This window comes from Colletotrichum abscissum (genome assembly GCF_030869225.1).
Source record: "Colletotrichum abscissum strain IMI 504890 chromosome Unknown Scaffold_12.1, whole genome shotgun sequence".
NCBI classification, from domain to species: Eukaryota; Fungi; Ascomycota; class Sordariomycetes; order Glomerellales; family Glomerellaceae; genus Colletotrichum; species Colletotrichum abscissum.
Genome location: NW_026850010.1, coordinates 1,241,506 through 1,257,971, shown reverse-complemented (window position 1 = coordinate 1,257,971; position 16,466 = coordinate 1,241,506). Strand labels below are relative to the sequence as shown.

Below are 16,466 nucleotides of genomic sequence, written 5' to 3'. Positions count from 1 at the left end.
CCCCCCCCTCAAAATGGCACCTAAGCCTGCTTTCTTCCTTGCTGATCTGGGGGAGTCTGGAACCAGTTGAGCCACAGCGATCGCCACACACGTCGCAAGCCAATTCGAAGGGCGGCCTCTTGTAAGTCACATTCTAGACGATGCCGCAGTCCCGATGTTGCGCAAGTATTACTCATTCTTGTGTCTGCCAGTCCGAAGAAAGTACGGCAGAGAATGCTTCCATCAGTCGATGAAGTCACGCTGTTTGGATTCCATCCTTCCAAGAATCCCCAAGCCGCGATATGCTTCGGCCTACACGAATACTATTGTTTTCAACCGTAGTAGTTGAACCTAGTGGTCTCGGCCTTGTTAGCCTTACAATTTACTTTCCTTTGCCCAGGAAGCCGTCACATTGGCTGATGGCATTCGAAATTTCGCCAATCTTACACCAACAAGCCTAACCGCCAGCCAGAAACCCAACAGTTATCTAAAGAAATAAAAAAGCTCGACAAAGGGGCAATCACCGCGCTTCCTGCAGTGCAGGGCAAGGATCGTAAGTATTACAGCCCCGGGAAAAGGCTTGTTTCAAACTTCACGACCGGGTTGGTAGACAACCACATCCTATCAGAGTCATGCTAGCCTGACATTGTCTATTTCTCTGAGCCATTCCAGCCCCCGGTCTGATGACCTCACAAGGCTGGGCAGAGAGAGAAAGCAAAGCCAACACGGACTCCCGACAGCGTGCCACGAAGCCCAAACCCCGGTGACGTTTCTTTTCTAGCCAGTCTCGCCCTTGTTCCATCCCTTTTCTCGCGTGTGCTACGATGCCGGTAGAGGAGGAGCCTAGGAAGTATCGTATCTTGGCAGGGACTATGCGCATGTACCGCCGCCGTCCTGCAGCAAAGGTCTCGGGACTTGTGTAGTTACACGTTTTTCCTAGTCAGATAACACCTTTTTGTTCCCCTTGCAAGATGTTGTTTGTCACAAAATGGGTAAGCCCAGCGGTTTAGTCAAAAAGTATCGGCACATCCAAGCCGTGATCCAGACGCATCTGCTGTGCTCGGCGGTGACGAGAAAGTCTGCAGACCCAGACCTCCAGGACCATGGCCTACCTATCCGTACCCAAACCTGCTTTCCCACCAGATCGTCATCCTGATGTGACTCTCTCCCTACTGACCCGTGTCGCACAACTCTTCTTTAGCCTACCCTGAGGAGAGGTTGATAAATAGAGTAATATCATCTCATACATTTCCCTTTCACTCTGATTCTTCATCCATCCGACAACAAGATCAGCAGACTTTTCCCGTGCGACAAGGCATCCCATCATCCCAAGCCGCTCCAAATTTCTCATACCAGCTTCTAAGCTTGTAAAGGAACCGCCGTCACCAATCACAATGGCGATCGACCGTATTGTGCAGTTCGTCCTCCGCGGAGCTCAGCTCGTGTTCGCAGCCATCGTGGCTGGTATCACCGGCGCCTACCTCCACGCGACCCAAAACACCTCGTCGTGGGACAATGGCCGGTACATCTACACCATCGTGGTGGCCAGCTTGTCGCTTCTCTTCGCCTTGATATGGCTCCTCCCCTTCTCGGGAAGCTTCATCCATTGGCCCATGGACATCTTCCTCAGCATCCTCTGGTTCGTCGCCTTTGGTCTGCTCGTCAACGTAAGTTCATCATACACCGCCATTGTCCTACAAGTCAAATTCCCGATCAGAGCTAACATGCCATCTCCAGCTTGTCGGTGATGGTTGCGGTCCCATCTTTGATTGGAGCAATGTCAGCCCCCGCGGTGACGCCTGCGGTCGCAACAAGGCCAACATCGCTTTCTGCTTCCTGTCCGCCATCGTCTGGCTCGCCTCTGCCCTCGTCGGTCTCTTCTGGGTCCGTCGTCGCACCGCCGTCGCCGATAGCCGCCCCGCTCACACCGGCCGCCGCCGCTGGTACCGCTCTTCGCGTGTCTAAAGGCAGCGCGTGCGTAGCTTTTCGAATGCCTACTCAACTTTGATACCCTTGGCACACTGCTGCTCCTAGGCTTGTACAAGTCAAACGAGATCAAGTGGCAAATCCCCATCGCTGCCTACTCACGGTGTCCTGTTTCCACGTCCTTGATGGATGATGGAAGGAGGAAGGAGTTGGAGGGCTCGTTACTTGTTACCCTTTCCTGTTTTGCTTTGTTTACGAACGTATGAGAGAATGGCTTGACTCTTCACTGAAAGACCTGATACCCGATAATACCCTACCTCCTGTATCATATACCTAAGTACCTTAATATCACCGAATTGTGTTCTCGCTACAAGCTGATAGGGACATGCGACTTATCTGTTCCTGCCCCTTCTGTCAAACCTGTCGAAGATGGAAACGCTACTGACATTTACGAACACCTATGATGTATATTATGATGCGTTCCTCTCTCAGCTTCACTGGTTCTACGTATTGATCCAAGCGGTATGATGGCTATAATCGCGCCCACACAATGGGATTTATACATATACTTACCCATATGATATACGTATGGGTGCCTACACGTCTATCACTGGTCGATACAGCCACAAGTCAAGCCACAACCTACAGTAAACACTCGGACAACCCCTGATAACCTTATTCCCAATTCAGAGTGTCTTTTCAGTCTAGCATCACCACCCGATCCGGCTGCCGACAGCCGGCGCGAGGGAAAAAAGCTCCGCGGTCTTGGCAAATAGGCGATCCGGGGCAAGTGGGGTCTCCCGTCGGGGCCGCAGCCCTAGGAAGCCCGGATGAGTGCCGCGACGTTTCGGGATGCTGACTGGCAACTGCAGCCCACTTTGAGCGCTGATGAGACGATACCTTAGTATCACAATCTCTCTGAATTCTAAGTAGATCCATAGATGAGCGTTTGAGGTTAGAATACTACTCGCGCGAAAGAGGCAAGCGAGTTGCAGCTCAAGGACGATTTTCTACAGCATTTTCTCTGCCGATCGAAGCTTGAATATTGGCGTTATTGACGCAATTTTGGCCTTCTAATATCATCTATGTAGGTCTTTTTGACGATCTCGCAGCTCAAGTATGTGGAATTGTCTCTTTTGTCTACAATAATGAGCCTGCAGCAGTGCTATCAGGTACTCAGGTAACTACGTCAAGTAATCTGCCGACGCGAGACAAGCTCCTAAAACGTGTGCAACGGCGCAGAACCGTTTGACTCTCGATGAGACCGGTCTCATTCGGCAGTCAACGGGGTTCAACACTCGTTTAGCCAGACCAGCGAGTTTATGGCGGCACATGTCAGCTATCATGGACACTAGAGGTCTGCGCAGTAGTGCGCAAAGTTGACTTCAAGCCCTTAGATCGTGAGATGTGCGGGATCGCCACCACTACTGCCAACATTTTCGTCTCGAAAAGGCCTCAATTCAACTATGAAGGTGGGATCATCCGGCCCATGAATCTGGACCAGTTGCCGACTTCAAGCGAGCCTAGGCTGTTAGCCCATTGCCGCTCCAATGGCAGCACCACAGTGACAGCGGCCCAATCTCTAACACATGAGAGACAACACTGGTGCTAGGAGAGGTATCGGGATGTGGTGAGAGACATTTAAAACAGGCGATCGCGGACGCTAGAAGTGAGAAGACGACTAAGGCTCGTGAATGACGTAGTTTCTGGGCAAACTGGGAACGAAGGATCAGACAACGTGGGAAGACTAGGCAAAGAAGTGCCGCAGCGCCCATCTGAGGAATTCCGCAGATATACTCCCAGAGATTGGGGAAAATAGAACCGTTGGAAGCGAGATGAAGGGAAGCGGGCAAACCAGACTACCTAGCCAAGATCTCACCAACAGCGCGAAAGCCCAGCCTCGGTTACTGACCGCCTCCCGGGAGCCTGGGGTCTCTTCTCACCTCACTTATGCAAGCCGCGGCCACCGCTTTTGCCCGTTCCGAAAACAGATGTGTGCTCCGCGAAGAAGCGTTTGAGAAGAGCCCCTCGTGATCCTTGATCACTGATGGACCGTGATGGCCTTGTGGGAATCTGCGGTTCTGGACCGCTCCAGAACGAGACAGAACCACAGGCCATGGCCCGTGTCTCGGGGGGCGTGAGGCGTCAAGCAGGTTTCCCCATACTCTGTTACTCCGTGCCTCGTTCGAAACTCCCCAAGCCACTGCAGTCTGATGCTCCCGTGAGCGGGGTTGGGACGGGGGCATCGGGAACCATTGGGTCGAAAGCATTGTACCATTGGCAATTGAAATTACGTAGGATCCCGCCTCCGAAGCTCTTCCCTGACGATAAGTGAGATCTCTCTAAAATTTCACGATCCGCGATCCCAAGAGGACGGGGGACCCGCGACGTCTGAACTCATACTCTAACCCCCGCCCCAGACCGCTTTCGAGCTAGGTACGGTTGCCCGTATCACCTTTGGGCTTTAGCTTCAACTGGGATTAGACTCTCCCTCTCTCCCCGAGTTACCACGGCAGAGAGAGCTTTCGAACTTTTTGGCTCGTTTCGTAAAAACGTGTGGTTGAAGAGGAGGGGCGCCGCGCCAGACTTTGCGGGAAGACCAGCGTGTTTTTGCTTCTTTCTCACTAGCTTGGCGTCAAAAAACAGGTCACGCATACCCCAAAGGAGAAGATGACTTAATTAGTGCGGGGGTTTTCTATGCAGAAGGAGTTTTTGTTTTTTGGCAGATCACTGTAAGGGACGGCGGCAAAGTTTACGAGGCTTGAGGTGTTGTGACTGTGTGCGAGGATGGGAATTGCGCAAATATGCCTTTGGTATGACCGAATTTCCCGGCGATCTTTCACCTTGGAGGGATGTTATCACGGTTATTTCTGGAGGTTATTTCGATGAGAGGGGGCCAAAAATGTAAGGGCGGCACGGCGGCAAGGGGCGGTTGGGTTTTCTGCATCCAGGTTCCTTGTCAGGATCTTCCAACCGGGACGGGGGTTGTCATGTTGTTCGGGTCTCTGTGTTGTCACCCTAGAAACAAACAGAGACATGGAGGGGTAAAAGGCAGCAAGACAGACGGGCAGAAAGGTCGAGCTACTTGAGCTCAGTAAGAGATGTGGTGGGAAGGACAAGTCTCCGTATGTCTCACTCTGCGTGTCTACCCACCTCCCACCACACCTCCTTTGCGCTTCCTCCGGCTTCCTCCTGGCTGTCCGATGAGAGCCGCATGGCGTAATGCCCCGCAAAGCCGCGTTGAGGCGGGGTCAAGTAAGAAGGTCAGAGCAGGTTACATGCAGGCATTCAGGCCCAGCTAGCGCCACGGGCTTTCGAAAGGAGCTGGGCAGTCGATGACCGCATTTTATGGAGTAGGTGACGCCACACTACGGCACAATATCACAACGAAGAAACACGAAAACACGAAAAGGATCAGAGGTCACTAGCCACATCACAATCTCCCATCATCTCCGGTCTCCAGTCCGGCTGTCCAATCATCGAGCTAACGCCACACGCGGGGCCGTCCAGCCGAGCTCTTGATGCTGCGTCATTGGAGGGGGCTTCCTTTCCGTTGCCTTGGTTCTGTGGATATCACATCACATCCCTGGCCGAGGCTGGAGCCACATACATACGCTTTCGGGAACGTCAAACCTCGATCCATGTCACATCACTCCACAAGTCCACCTCCAGTTCTCAACCTCTCAGGCCTCTCGCTCCCAGAGGAACACGACACGACACGAACGAGAAAGCTCGGATCACGTCTTTTCCCCTCGTATGTACAACCGCCACCACGGATTGCGTTTGCCCGGTTCTGGCCCGTAGGTACCTTCGTAGGGCCATTGAGAGGTCTGCAATGTCTCACAGCTCCCACTCAATGGCTTGTAGCTGTTGGAAAACTTGCGACTTTCTCGCCGAATAGGCTGTGAGACACGACGCGCGGCGGCGCAGTCCGTCTCTCGTTTTGTCTCCAATGCTGCGCTACCCCAGTCAGATGCCAGCTCAGCTTGGCAACTCTGTCACGCTTGGACGAAACGGAAAGACGAACAGGAGCGCCAGGCGGAACAGCTGCGTACCTAGTTTCTGATTCTCTCTGAAGCTTTCCCCTTCCTCCACCACGTGCGGTACCGTACCTGAGCAAACGCAAAGAGACATGCTTTCCCAGGTTACAGTCGTTACTCCAGTCCGAGCCAAAATAACCACACGTCTCCAATTCTTCTCCATTTGTCTTCGCCACATTTGCTGTCCATCTCGCAGCCCTATAACGTCACCAGCCACAGATCTTCATCCCCTCTCGAACCGTCGTGGCCCCGCCGTTCCTTTGGCCTATGACGACGAATCCTTGACATGTTACGTGCTGTTGAGCTCTTGGGAGCCCTCTTTGGGAACCCTGAGTACCTCTGTACCTTCATTCTCCATTGCCAAACCGGAGATTCCTCTGAAGCAAAGTAAAAAGGCTTGACGGAAACAAGCACAGTGTCACGCCAGACAATGCTTCTGGGTCGTCATCCAGCCATGGCAAACTGGGTCTAGTTCACCGGTTCCCCATTGGCCTGGGTTAGGGGGAGGGACCCCGGTCTGCCCTCCGGAGAAGATGCACCGCACTACCGACTGATGCTAGTCCTGGGGCCCAACGCCTCACCCCGACTGGCTGACAGTTTTTGAAGCTTGTAGTCCCGAATGAGACACCTGCGTCCAAGACCTATGACGATGTATGAAGTAAGTGCCCAAGCTGTCCCTCACCTCTGCGGCCACTTTCTCCTCCAAACCAAACCCATGCCGGCATGTACTGTGTGTATGGGCATTGGCGCTGGACTGGCCTAGACAAGCAGGCAAGCAGGCACGGTGATGCAGGTTCCTTGATTGTTGTCAGTCACAGCGTAGGCGTTGCAAGGGTGGTCACAGAGAGGAGTGAGAGAAGGACCAGCCACGGGGCTTGCTTTGCTTGCTGGATCGCGATCGTAATTGTATGATCTACCATCGGAAAGGAGTTTCGAAGATGCAGCTTCTCGATGTGCCTTTGATTCTATATAACCTCCAGAACCTCTCCTCCTCAATCTTGTCTTTTCTTCTCTTCTCTCTTCATCATAACACAAGATACCCCAAAACAACCAACTCTCAAAACCAACTTAGAAACAAACCACCTCTTTCATAACCCATATTCGATTTCATTTTGATACCCCAAATCATCAGATAGCCCAATATGTCTTCTATTGTCAACAAGGTCAAGGACGCTCTGTCTTCGGACAAGAAGCACGAGCAGCCTGAGGGAACTCACGGTCACCATGACAGCCGCGTAGCAAACGCCGCCGACCCCCGCATCGACTCTGACCGTGACCACCGCGCCAACCCCGCTGGTACCACCGGCACTCACACCGGAACCCACACTGGCACCTCCGGCCTCACCGGTACCACCGGTGGCCTCACCGGCTCTAACGTGACGGGCACCCACACCGGCCACACCGGCGTTGGCGGCTATGATGGCCCTGCCCCTACCACTGCTGGCCCGTAAGCCTCACCCTCTCTGTCTTATACCTTGATTCTCAATTAACACCTCCCAGTCACAAGTCAGACGCCCTGAACAAGGCCGACCCCCGTGTCGACTCTGACCACTCCAAGGACCACCACAACACTCACACCACCGGCGGCCTGACTGGCAACCCCGCTGGCGCCGGCCACCACACCACCGGTGCTCACGCCGGTACCCACGGCACCCACACCGGCACCACCGGCGGCCTTACTGGCTCCAACACCGTCACCGGCTACGATGACCCCACCGGCACTCACGGCACCCACAACTCTCGCGTCGCTAACGCTGCCGACCCTCGCATCGACTCTGACCGTGACCACCGCGGTGCCCCCGGCCACACCGGCATCGGCGGCGCTGGCGTTGGTGGTGTCGGCAGCACTGGCACTCACACCGGAACCCACACCGGCACCTCCGGTTTGACCGGCACCCACGGCACCCACGGCACCCACGGCACTCACACCGGTACCACCGGCGGTCTGACCGGCTCCAACACTGTCACCGGCTACGATGATCCCACCGGCACTCACGGAACCCACAACTCTCGCGTCGCTAACGCTGCCGACCCTCGCATCGACTCTGACCGCGACCACCGCGGCGCCCCCGGCCACACTGGTGTCGGCGCTGGTGTTGGATCTACCGGCACCCACACCGGCACTCACACCACCGGCACCCACACTGGTGCTCACACCGGTGCCCACACTGGTGTCGGCCACACTGGCGTCGGTGCCAACACCCACAGCGCCACCACCGGTCCCGCCCCCGGCACCGCTGGCCCCCACAAGAGCGACTTCCTGAACAAGGCCGACCCCAGAGTCGACTCCGATCTTGATGGCAGCAAGACCATCGGTGGCAACAAGTAAGCGATTTGCACACCACGAGCACAAGAGAACGATTCCGGATGATTGGGTGGCTGACGAGTGCGCACCCCAGGACTGGAACGTCTGCAACCACTGGTCACGCCAAGGATCCTACCGACGCTGCTCAGGTTCCTCCCTCCGTGCTTGCTAAGCACATTGGTGAGCCCGAGACTGCGCACGGCGGTGTTCACGGAGACCACGGAAGACGGAACTCGATTCCTTCCCACCAAGAGACTCACCGCGGATTGTAAAGGGGGATGTTGAATGCGGAGGATTGAATTGAATGATACCTAGTACAGCTGTACCATAGCGATATGACTTAATGAAACTATCATTGCTGAAAATTTTGGACTTTGACCGGTGATTGAGATCAGTGAAAAGAATTAGCCGTCTCAGGATTGTTGATGCCGTCTCAACATCCCATACAATCGATATCGATACTCTATCAAGTTAAGTGTGTGAATATTTAACCTTTGGTTTAGGGCTTAAGAGGTATACAGTAGAATGCCACATACGACCCTTCCTTTCACTTTCACATTCATCGGTTTCGATTCGTCTCTGCTCTTTTTTCCCTTTCCGTTCCGTCTCCAATCCCTTCACTCAGTATTCCCTCGCCCTTAAAAAATCCGTGTTCAGCTTTCCAAATCACGCAGCAACAAGCCACCAGTCTATGCCTCCTCGATGGGTCGTTCTATGCGATCCCTTCCTCAACTGCCTGAGACAGGCGATGTGAGGTTAAGTACAAGTGTCCATAGAAACGTAAGAATCGGATTGAAACCTATTGGCCCGGTACTTCAGTTCTTGAATCGCCAACGAATACTTTGCAGAAAGTTGCCGGCGGTGACAAACTCCTCTTGGTTTTTTCCCCCTGTTTTAATGGAAGACTAATCTGATTTTTCTACGAACCCCTTCTTCATGAAGTTGCGCGAGGACGCGCCAGCACAAAAGAAAGGGGGGGGGGGGGGCGGCAACTGTTAGCCAGGGCCCACGACGGGCTACCTTTGAAACCGACCGTCTTTCGGTCTCCTGGCATATTAATGATCATAAGAGCCCAGTATGCCCATTCAGTCCGAGACTGCAACTTACCAGTGGCCTCAAGTCCACATCAGGCGGGCCAATGCCCTGATGGCGAGCAGAGCAAACCCCGCCATATGTGGCTGCGCCCACGAATATAGTATATCACAAGACATTCAAGCCGTCAGGTAATAGGAATATAACCTGGGATCACATCACATTCGCGCCCCATGCGTGGCGAATCAGTGCATGCCTCACTATTCTAGAGGAAGACGGCACATAACAAAGCTTATATTCTACTCGGTTAGGCAAAACGTGATGTCGTATTTTCTTCCCGTCTATTCTTTTCCAAGCTCGTAGTAGCCTCCTCTTGAGCAAATACTCAGCTTCGTAGTTGCTACTTGCTCAAGTATGAATGTAGACACATTTTAAGGTTCTCTTTTCTTTCACCTAATCAAGAGAACAAACCTTCTCATTTTCGTTCGCTATATTATCGTAACGACACGTTTTGATACACCAAGTACTCGATAAGTCAAGGCTGCTTTGTGGCCAGAAAAGTTTGGTCTTGTATCAATCGCTAGTCCTAGGTTCACCAGGAACCAGCAGCGCCTGATATGCTTCTGGTAACATGCAGACATGGACTCGTATATGATCCCACCGGGTACTTCCTCTCGCGCATTAAGCTTAAAGGGGGTGAGAATGGTGAACAGAAGAAGGGCAAGAAATTGGTGGACAGCAGTCTATTCGTGTCCGTTCATGGCAGGCAGAGGCTCGAGATGAGAACGCTCGCGTTGTAGACGAGTCACAAGACGTCGTGGGATGGTTTCTGAGTAAGTATGAGAATGAATGTCATACAAGCAGCTAGCGCAGCTGGGAGGGAAGAAGACTAGAGTAACTAGCATGTAACATGTTCCTCCGTATCGATCAGAAGTTGTATTATGATTCGCCTCTACCATGCACCACGTCCGCTTCAAGTTTGCGATGAACTATTCCAGTCGATACAATAGTCACGCCTGTGGGTTAGGTGAATGGGTGGTTTCATCAACGAATCCTCAATGCATAATGCACATGGGAAGAACTCAAGTACTCGAGCTCAGTGTCCACACCTTTCTTGCAAACCAATAGGTGTCGCGACATACAAGAGTCTGCTTCCTGCTTCCCTCCTGGTTCAGTGTCGGCGAGCATTGGAATTCAACGACCAACGCTACCGCACCTTAACTAAACTGTTGTTGATACCGCCTAACAGTCGCAAAATCGGGCAAGGCCTGTGACGTTTCGTGACCACTCAGTCTCCATCGAGCGAGAACTTGAAAGGAGCTTCGAAAGTTGAGACCTCATAGGCCATTGACCAGACGGGCGACTCAGGCAGCGCCAAGAAGAATCAACTCAATGTCCCTGTCTTCAACAGCTTTCTAGATGCCTTGGACGTTCACAGTGCTTCCAAAGCCCAGATGACTAGCCTCTTCCCCGACATTGCCGAAGACGCTGGTCTTCTCTTCGACTTCTCCTCGTTGCCATTAGACTGGTCAGGCTGCCTCACATAGGTAAGTGTATAAGTGGTAGATGAGCCCGATTGATACTCGTCTTCCCAGCCACTCGGATCTCAGTCGAATGTAGTATTACCAGGTTAGGACCAAGTCACTCATCCGGCAGCTGGTGAATCGGCTCTTGTGTTGCATGTAGGAGCGATGCATGTCGACTCTGACATCTACCCATGGGCCTGAACATGCGTCTATGTCTTCAAATCACCGTCGTTCAAGTATCCTCTTCAGCATAAGCTGCCATGGAGGGAAAGAGAGTGATAGCATGAGGAGCTCTGAGGATTGTAGAAGCTGATTAGGAAGGCATCCTGGAAGTTCACAAGACCTTGGAAAGGCATGAGAGCAAGGCAACGCAGTGATTTTCAATACCCATAGGTTTCGCTCCCTGACGGAAACGTAATGGCTTGCAGAAACAAATCCCCCATCTTATCATGTATAGGGCTTATATAAGATGGATAGCTCGAAATTAAAGTTGAGGTCTCTAACCGTCCTCGCTCTGGAACAAAAGCGCTTTCGGGACGTCTCTTACGCTGTGGAATATGGACAAGCTGATAGAAGTCCATTGTATCTCTTGTCTACAGTCTCACAACATCAGTCACATAAAACTGAATGAGTTCCACTGATAACTTCTCTCTATGCAGAAGAGGAATGTTTGCACCGAACTCGTTACGAACGTCCAATGTATAGTACGTGTAGGTAAAAAGAGATAACAGTTATGTTAACGCACTTCAAAGCTGAGCTCATGCAGCACGTATAAGTTATTTTTTCACGGGAGAACCCAGATACATCTGAGCACCTCCACCAAGCCGTTGTACTCAACAGCTTCACAATGTTTAGTTCAAGAGTCTCTACGGGGTCGTCAATAACATGAATTCATCAAGGGCGCACGTTGGTATGACGACTGACTACTGGCAGATACCGTCAGAGCTTGAGCAGACGTCAACCAAGCTCTCCTCCGGCCTCCGTTCCTTCGGCAGCCCGACACAGCCGCGCCCTCCGGGCCCGGCCGCAACGCCGAAACCCCGGGATGTATCAGACCCCCAGCGACCGGCTTCACGTGCGGGGAGGCGGTCGCCCATCCGCCACTCTCCTCAACTCCCGAAACTCAAATGGACAACCTTTCTCGTTTGATTACGTTTTGCCAGTTAACAAGTTAACCCCTTTCCCCTATTCGCAATAATTTGACTACCTGCCTTATGCGAATTACCTTCCTAGTACGCCAATATGGACAACTCACAACGTGCCATCAAAGCGGACAGTCCTCCATCACAACCGGAACTACCACCAAATAGAGAACTTGCCCGCGCACGCCACGACGGACATCATGGCAAAACTAGAAGGATTGCCTCTGGACTCTACTTGGAGGAAACGGGGGGAGCTAAACCATATATCGAGCATGTCGCGGGCGTCCGCGGGCGTCCAGGTGATCTCCCCAATCCACTGCACGCCCGAACATTTCTATTTCCTGGGTCGGAGCACAAGTATCCCGCCGGCTTGAACTCCAAATACCACCCCGGCACAGCTCCGAGAGGAGGGAAGGAAAGGAAGGGGGAAGGAAGGGGATATGACGTCCTTTCGGGATGTAGTACCCGAACCCTCTTGCGCCATTCTGCGTCTCCTACTCAAATCACGATCTCGATACCGTCACAAGCGTGGCCTCCTTTTTCTAAACCACGAGCCGGCGCGCCCGCTTTCCCACGAGTCAAGAGCGCCCCCAGGGCTTGCGTCGTAGGAGTATCGAATCTAGAACGCTTGAGCGCCCTACCTCGCCCACCCCCTGGAAGCGCGCCATCGAAAAAAGGGAAGTGGGGGCCCCGAAAATGATGTTCTGACGCCGTCTGTAGATCCTCTTGCTCGGGCGCACGCGGCGGCGCACGCGGGAGAGGCAATCATACCGCATTCATAGGCATATAGGCAAAAGAGCCCCCTGCATTATCCGCCTCGTGCTAATTCAAGTCAGGGGGAGGATAGTTTCGTGGGGCTGGCACGGAAAGAAATGTCGAGTGTATAAGGCACATGGGTTTGATAGCCCAAGCCGTGCGTAGGACGGTTGGCTTGCAGGAAGGCGAGACCATGTGAGTTGCTTGGGACGATCTTCCATTGGGTCTTGGGGATAGGTCGGACTGGGCGTAACAAGGCGAGGAGATGGTGCACAGTCGGTGAGGTTTGGACGTCGCAGCGCTATGCGAGCTAGCACCGTCATCTTTGCAGTAGAGCGGATTTCCGCAGACGCATTCGAACCAAGGACGGCAGGGTGGCCAGGTTCTTACGACGTGACGACTAGCCCTCATGGGCGGAGGACGACAGACCTCGATTTCGTCAAATACTTGGCTAGCCATGCGCCCATAACATGTTTGATGCCGTTGAGCCACTAGGCCGCAATGGCAAATTCGCCCAGTACAAACCAAAACGTTCAGCTTTGACGTCGAGGGAACCCCCCGGCTGTTGTTGCGAATCATCGGGTTACTCATTTCGTGCATCTGATCTTCGACAACCCCGTCTGTCCCTCCCCCATCCCCAGGCCCCGATCCGAAGATAGTGGTGTTCTGGATCGCTCATGACCACTGACCACCGACCGATCCCTGGTGGTTCACCAACCCCTGCCGCATCCGAGGGTTTTGCTAATTTGCCCGTCTCGATGCACACCTAAGCCAGCCCCAAGAAGAAAAGAGCTTAATTGCACGGTCCTACAAATCTGGTTGCGTGAACGAGAGGCCTTCCCCCTCCACGGCGAGTAAGATGCGTTCTAAGAACCATGATGCTGGGACGGCGCGGGAGCTAATGCAGGAGGTCGAAAAAGGAGCGACGGGGAAGCCTTCCGGCGTGGTCCGGGCTGGCCGGGGGTAGGTTAGGTCGGGAACCTCTAGTGCCGGGCGAATGACGGAGGAGAAGAGGGCGGCGAAAGGGCGAAATGGACCTGTTCCAGCCCTGTACGGATACTTGCAATGTGAGGTAGCTGGGGCGATGTAACAGCACTACACAGAGTGTTCCTATGGTTCAATGGATTGATTGAGGGGTGCGCGGTGCTATTGATGCATGGACATCTGGGCGGTGATGATCCGAGTGATCCCCACAGGGTGACTGTGTAGTAATTAGACGATGGTAGCCGTGACAGGCACGAAGTGCCGATGGTACTGATGTCGGCAACTCGAGGGTGCAACTAGGCCCGCTACTTTCGATTATCGGGTTGTCCTCAGCACAAGGCCGCGACGAGTTTTGTGTCGAGCATGATTGCCAAGTAGTCTACCACGAAGTTGAATAGCAGCGCTAAAGAAAATGTAACATTCCCACTGCTAAGAGAGAGGTAAGTCCTTTGAGGAGGTGGCCTTTGGCTTTGACAAGTCGTCGGCTCACCCCCTTTCTCGCATGTCAAAGTCCGAGTTGACAAGCATGGGAGAGCTAAGGAGCTACGAATAGCGGCTACGTGATGACGAGTTTCAGCCTCCCAGTAAGCCACCCAGTAAGCTTCTCAGTAGAGGGCGGATGCGGATGCCGATGCGCCTGAAGTGGTTCGGAAATACAAGCTACACGACCTTCAGTAGACACCGAGGTATGAGTGCTATTGCGGTCGACCATGTCGAATACGAGACTCTAGAGTCCCTTCTCTTGTCTAAAATTGGGGTTGAATGGAGTGGACGAACCAACGAGGCGTCAAAGCCAGACGGCGTCAACTAAACGTAATCTGCTTGCCCATGAGACTCCTAAAGGCGTCATCTAGTGCCTTGCGCTTGCGACTTCTTTCCTCCTCATTGGCATCCTGGGGATCCGGGGTATCATCGTCGTCTTCAGGCCCGGGCAGCCGGGGCATCCAGGAACGAATCTGGCCGTCCAAGTGAGCCGTGTAGACGGCACCAAAAGAGGTCCCGCCTCCCATTATAGGCCCCTTTTGCAAACCGGAACCACCACTACCACGCCACACCATACTCATTGTGCGATTCTTGACATTCAAGCCATTGTTCTGATATACGGCCGCCGCATGAGGTCCAGGAACTCGTAGACGCGTTACCAGGGTGCCCTCATGTAGGTCCATGACCAGGATCTCTTGCTCGTTGGGATAAAATAGGAGATCCCGACGTGATGGCGTCAAACGAGCGGGCGTCACAAACATGTTGACGGTCTTTGGCTGTTGATTTTGTATCAGGGAGCCAAAACTAGCTAGCGTATTCGCGCCAGTAGCAGCATCCCAAACACGGATTCGACAATCCAAGCCGGCTGAGACGATGTACTTGCCATCGTCGGTCCAGGTCAAGCCGTTGACACCCTCATTGTGAGCTCGAGCTGAGTTGCGGAAATGAGGCATACGCTTCCAATGAAGGCCAGAAGCCATGGCATGGTCGAAGCGGTGTACAATGCCGAGGCTATCCTCCTGATCGAGCTGGCCGACCAAGCCAGAGGCGCGCCGTATGTCCCAGACGCGGACTTTCCCGTCGACATGTCCGGTTGCAAGAGCATGCTCCTGACGAGGACTCCAGGCTGCCGATAAAACAGCGCCCCCATGTGCTACCAGCGAGCGAATCGACGTTCCTGACCTGAGGTCGACCAAGCGAACCGACGAATGCTGGGTCGCGCAGGCGACCAAGAGATGATTGGCAATGGGGCTGGTGGCATGGGTGTAGATATTGGCATTGAGATCGAAATTGGCGGATACAGTCATGCGTTGAGTAGACCATAGCTTGAGCGAGCGGTCAAAGGAACTGGAGAGAAAGGCCTCGTTGTCGAAAGGGTAGAAATCAAGATGAGTAATGCCGTGCTTGTGGGTGTTTGTCTCATCTCCAATAGACCGGGAAATATTGGCAATGGGTTGAAAGATGTGAGATTTGTGAGGATTGCTCTCTTGATGAAGGTCCCAGAGCTTCACAGATCCGTCTGCGCCGCCAGAAAGAAGTCTACCATGACGTATCTGGTATTAGAAAACGCAGAGCGGTAGAGAGTGGAAGTGTAGATAGATGAGATACGTACAAACGACCATCAAACTTGTCCAAGGCCAGTGCGTTGACACCAATGCGGTGAGCCCAAAGATTCACATGTCGGCCCTCTTCTTCGGGTTCGGCTCCTTCTCCGTCGAACCGGTGCTGTGGAGCGGCGGCAAAGGATCGGACGAGCCCCGAGGCGGTCGCTTGCGCAAAGTCGTCCGGGCTCAGCTCACCTGTTGAGCGGGCAAATAAACGGGACTGCATTCATCTGGGACTGGGCCTTGAAGTGACAAGGTGACCTGAGATGAGAAGCCGTTTTGGAGAATTTCAGGCGAGTTTGACGTAAGGTGTGTGGTCGAAGTTTAACATGGGATGTTGATGAGGCTGAGACTGAGGCTAAGGCTGAGGTACCGAAGGAAGGTACCTACCAGGTAAGACTGGTGGATGGGAATATGAGGTTGCCAGAGACAGTGGTGATGATGTCAGCAATGGACTCTGTCCAGCGCAACTACCCCCTGTGGCTACCCTGTGGCTGCCCTACGGACGGTTGCTTTTCCAGGTGCACTTGCCCACCTGGGAGAGAGGAAGGAACCAGATAGAGGCCCGTTCATTGGCCAGACTGTACTTGAGCCCCACCCTTCAGAACCTTCCATTCTCTCAGACTCTGGGCAAGAACGGCAAGGTCGGTCAGGACATTCCTGCCCAACCTGAGAAATTGAATTTGAAG

The 16,466-nt window shown here is 53.4% G+C and overlaps 3 protein-coding genes across 3 annotated transcripts; 2 read left to right on the top strand and 1 right to left on the bottom strand.

Moving 5' to 3' along the window:
- Positions 1-1,373: 1,373 nt before the first annotated feature.
- CABS01_06148 (uncharacterized protein) lies at positions 1,374-1,944 on the top strand (the record flags this gene model as incomplete). The annotated part of the gene is made up of 2 exons (XM_060539514.1): positions 1,374-1,646; positions 1,717-1,944. 2 exons carry the CDS (start codon positions 1,374-1,376, stop codon positions 1,942-1,944), a joined length of 501 nt encoding a protein of 166 aa, XP_060404909.1.
- A 5,143-nt stretch (positions 1,945-7,087) lies between these two features.
- CABS01_06147 (uncharacterized protein) lies at positions 7,088-8,522 on the top strand (the record flags this gene model as incomplete). The annotated part of the gene is made up of 3 exons (XM_060539513.1): positions 7,088-7,392; positions 7,446-8,270; positions 8,345-8,522. The coding sequence occupies 3 exons, from the start codon at positions 7,088-7,090 to the stop codon at positions 8,520-8,522; spliced, it is 1,308 nt and encodes a 435-aa protein (XP_060404908.1).
- Positions 8,523-14,493: 5,971 nt separating this feature from the next.
- CABS01_06146 (WD repeat domain-containing protein) lies at positions 14,494-16,003 on the bottom strand (the record flags this gene model as incomplete). Its single annotated transcript, XM_060539512.1, has 2 exons — positions 14,494-15,712; positions 15,786-16,003. The coding sequence occupies 2 exons, from the start codon at positions 16,001-16,003 to the stop codon at positions 14,494-14,496; spliced, it is 1,437 nt and encodes a 478-aa protein (XP_060404907.1).
- Between the last annotated feature and the right edge of the window lie 463 nt (positions 16,004-16,466).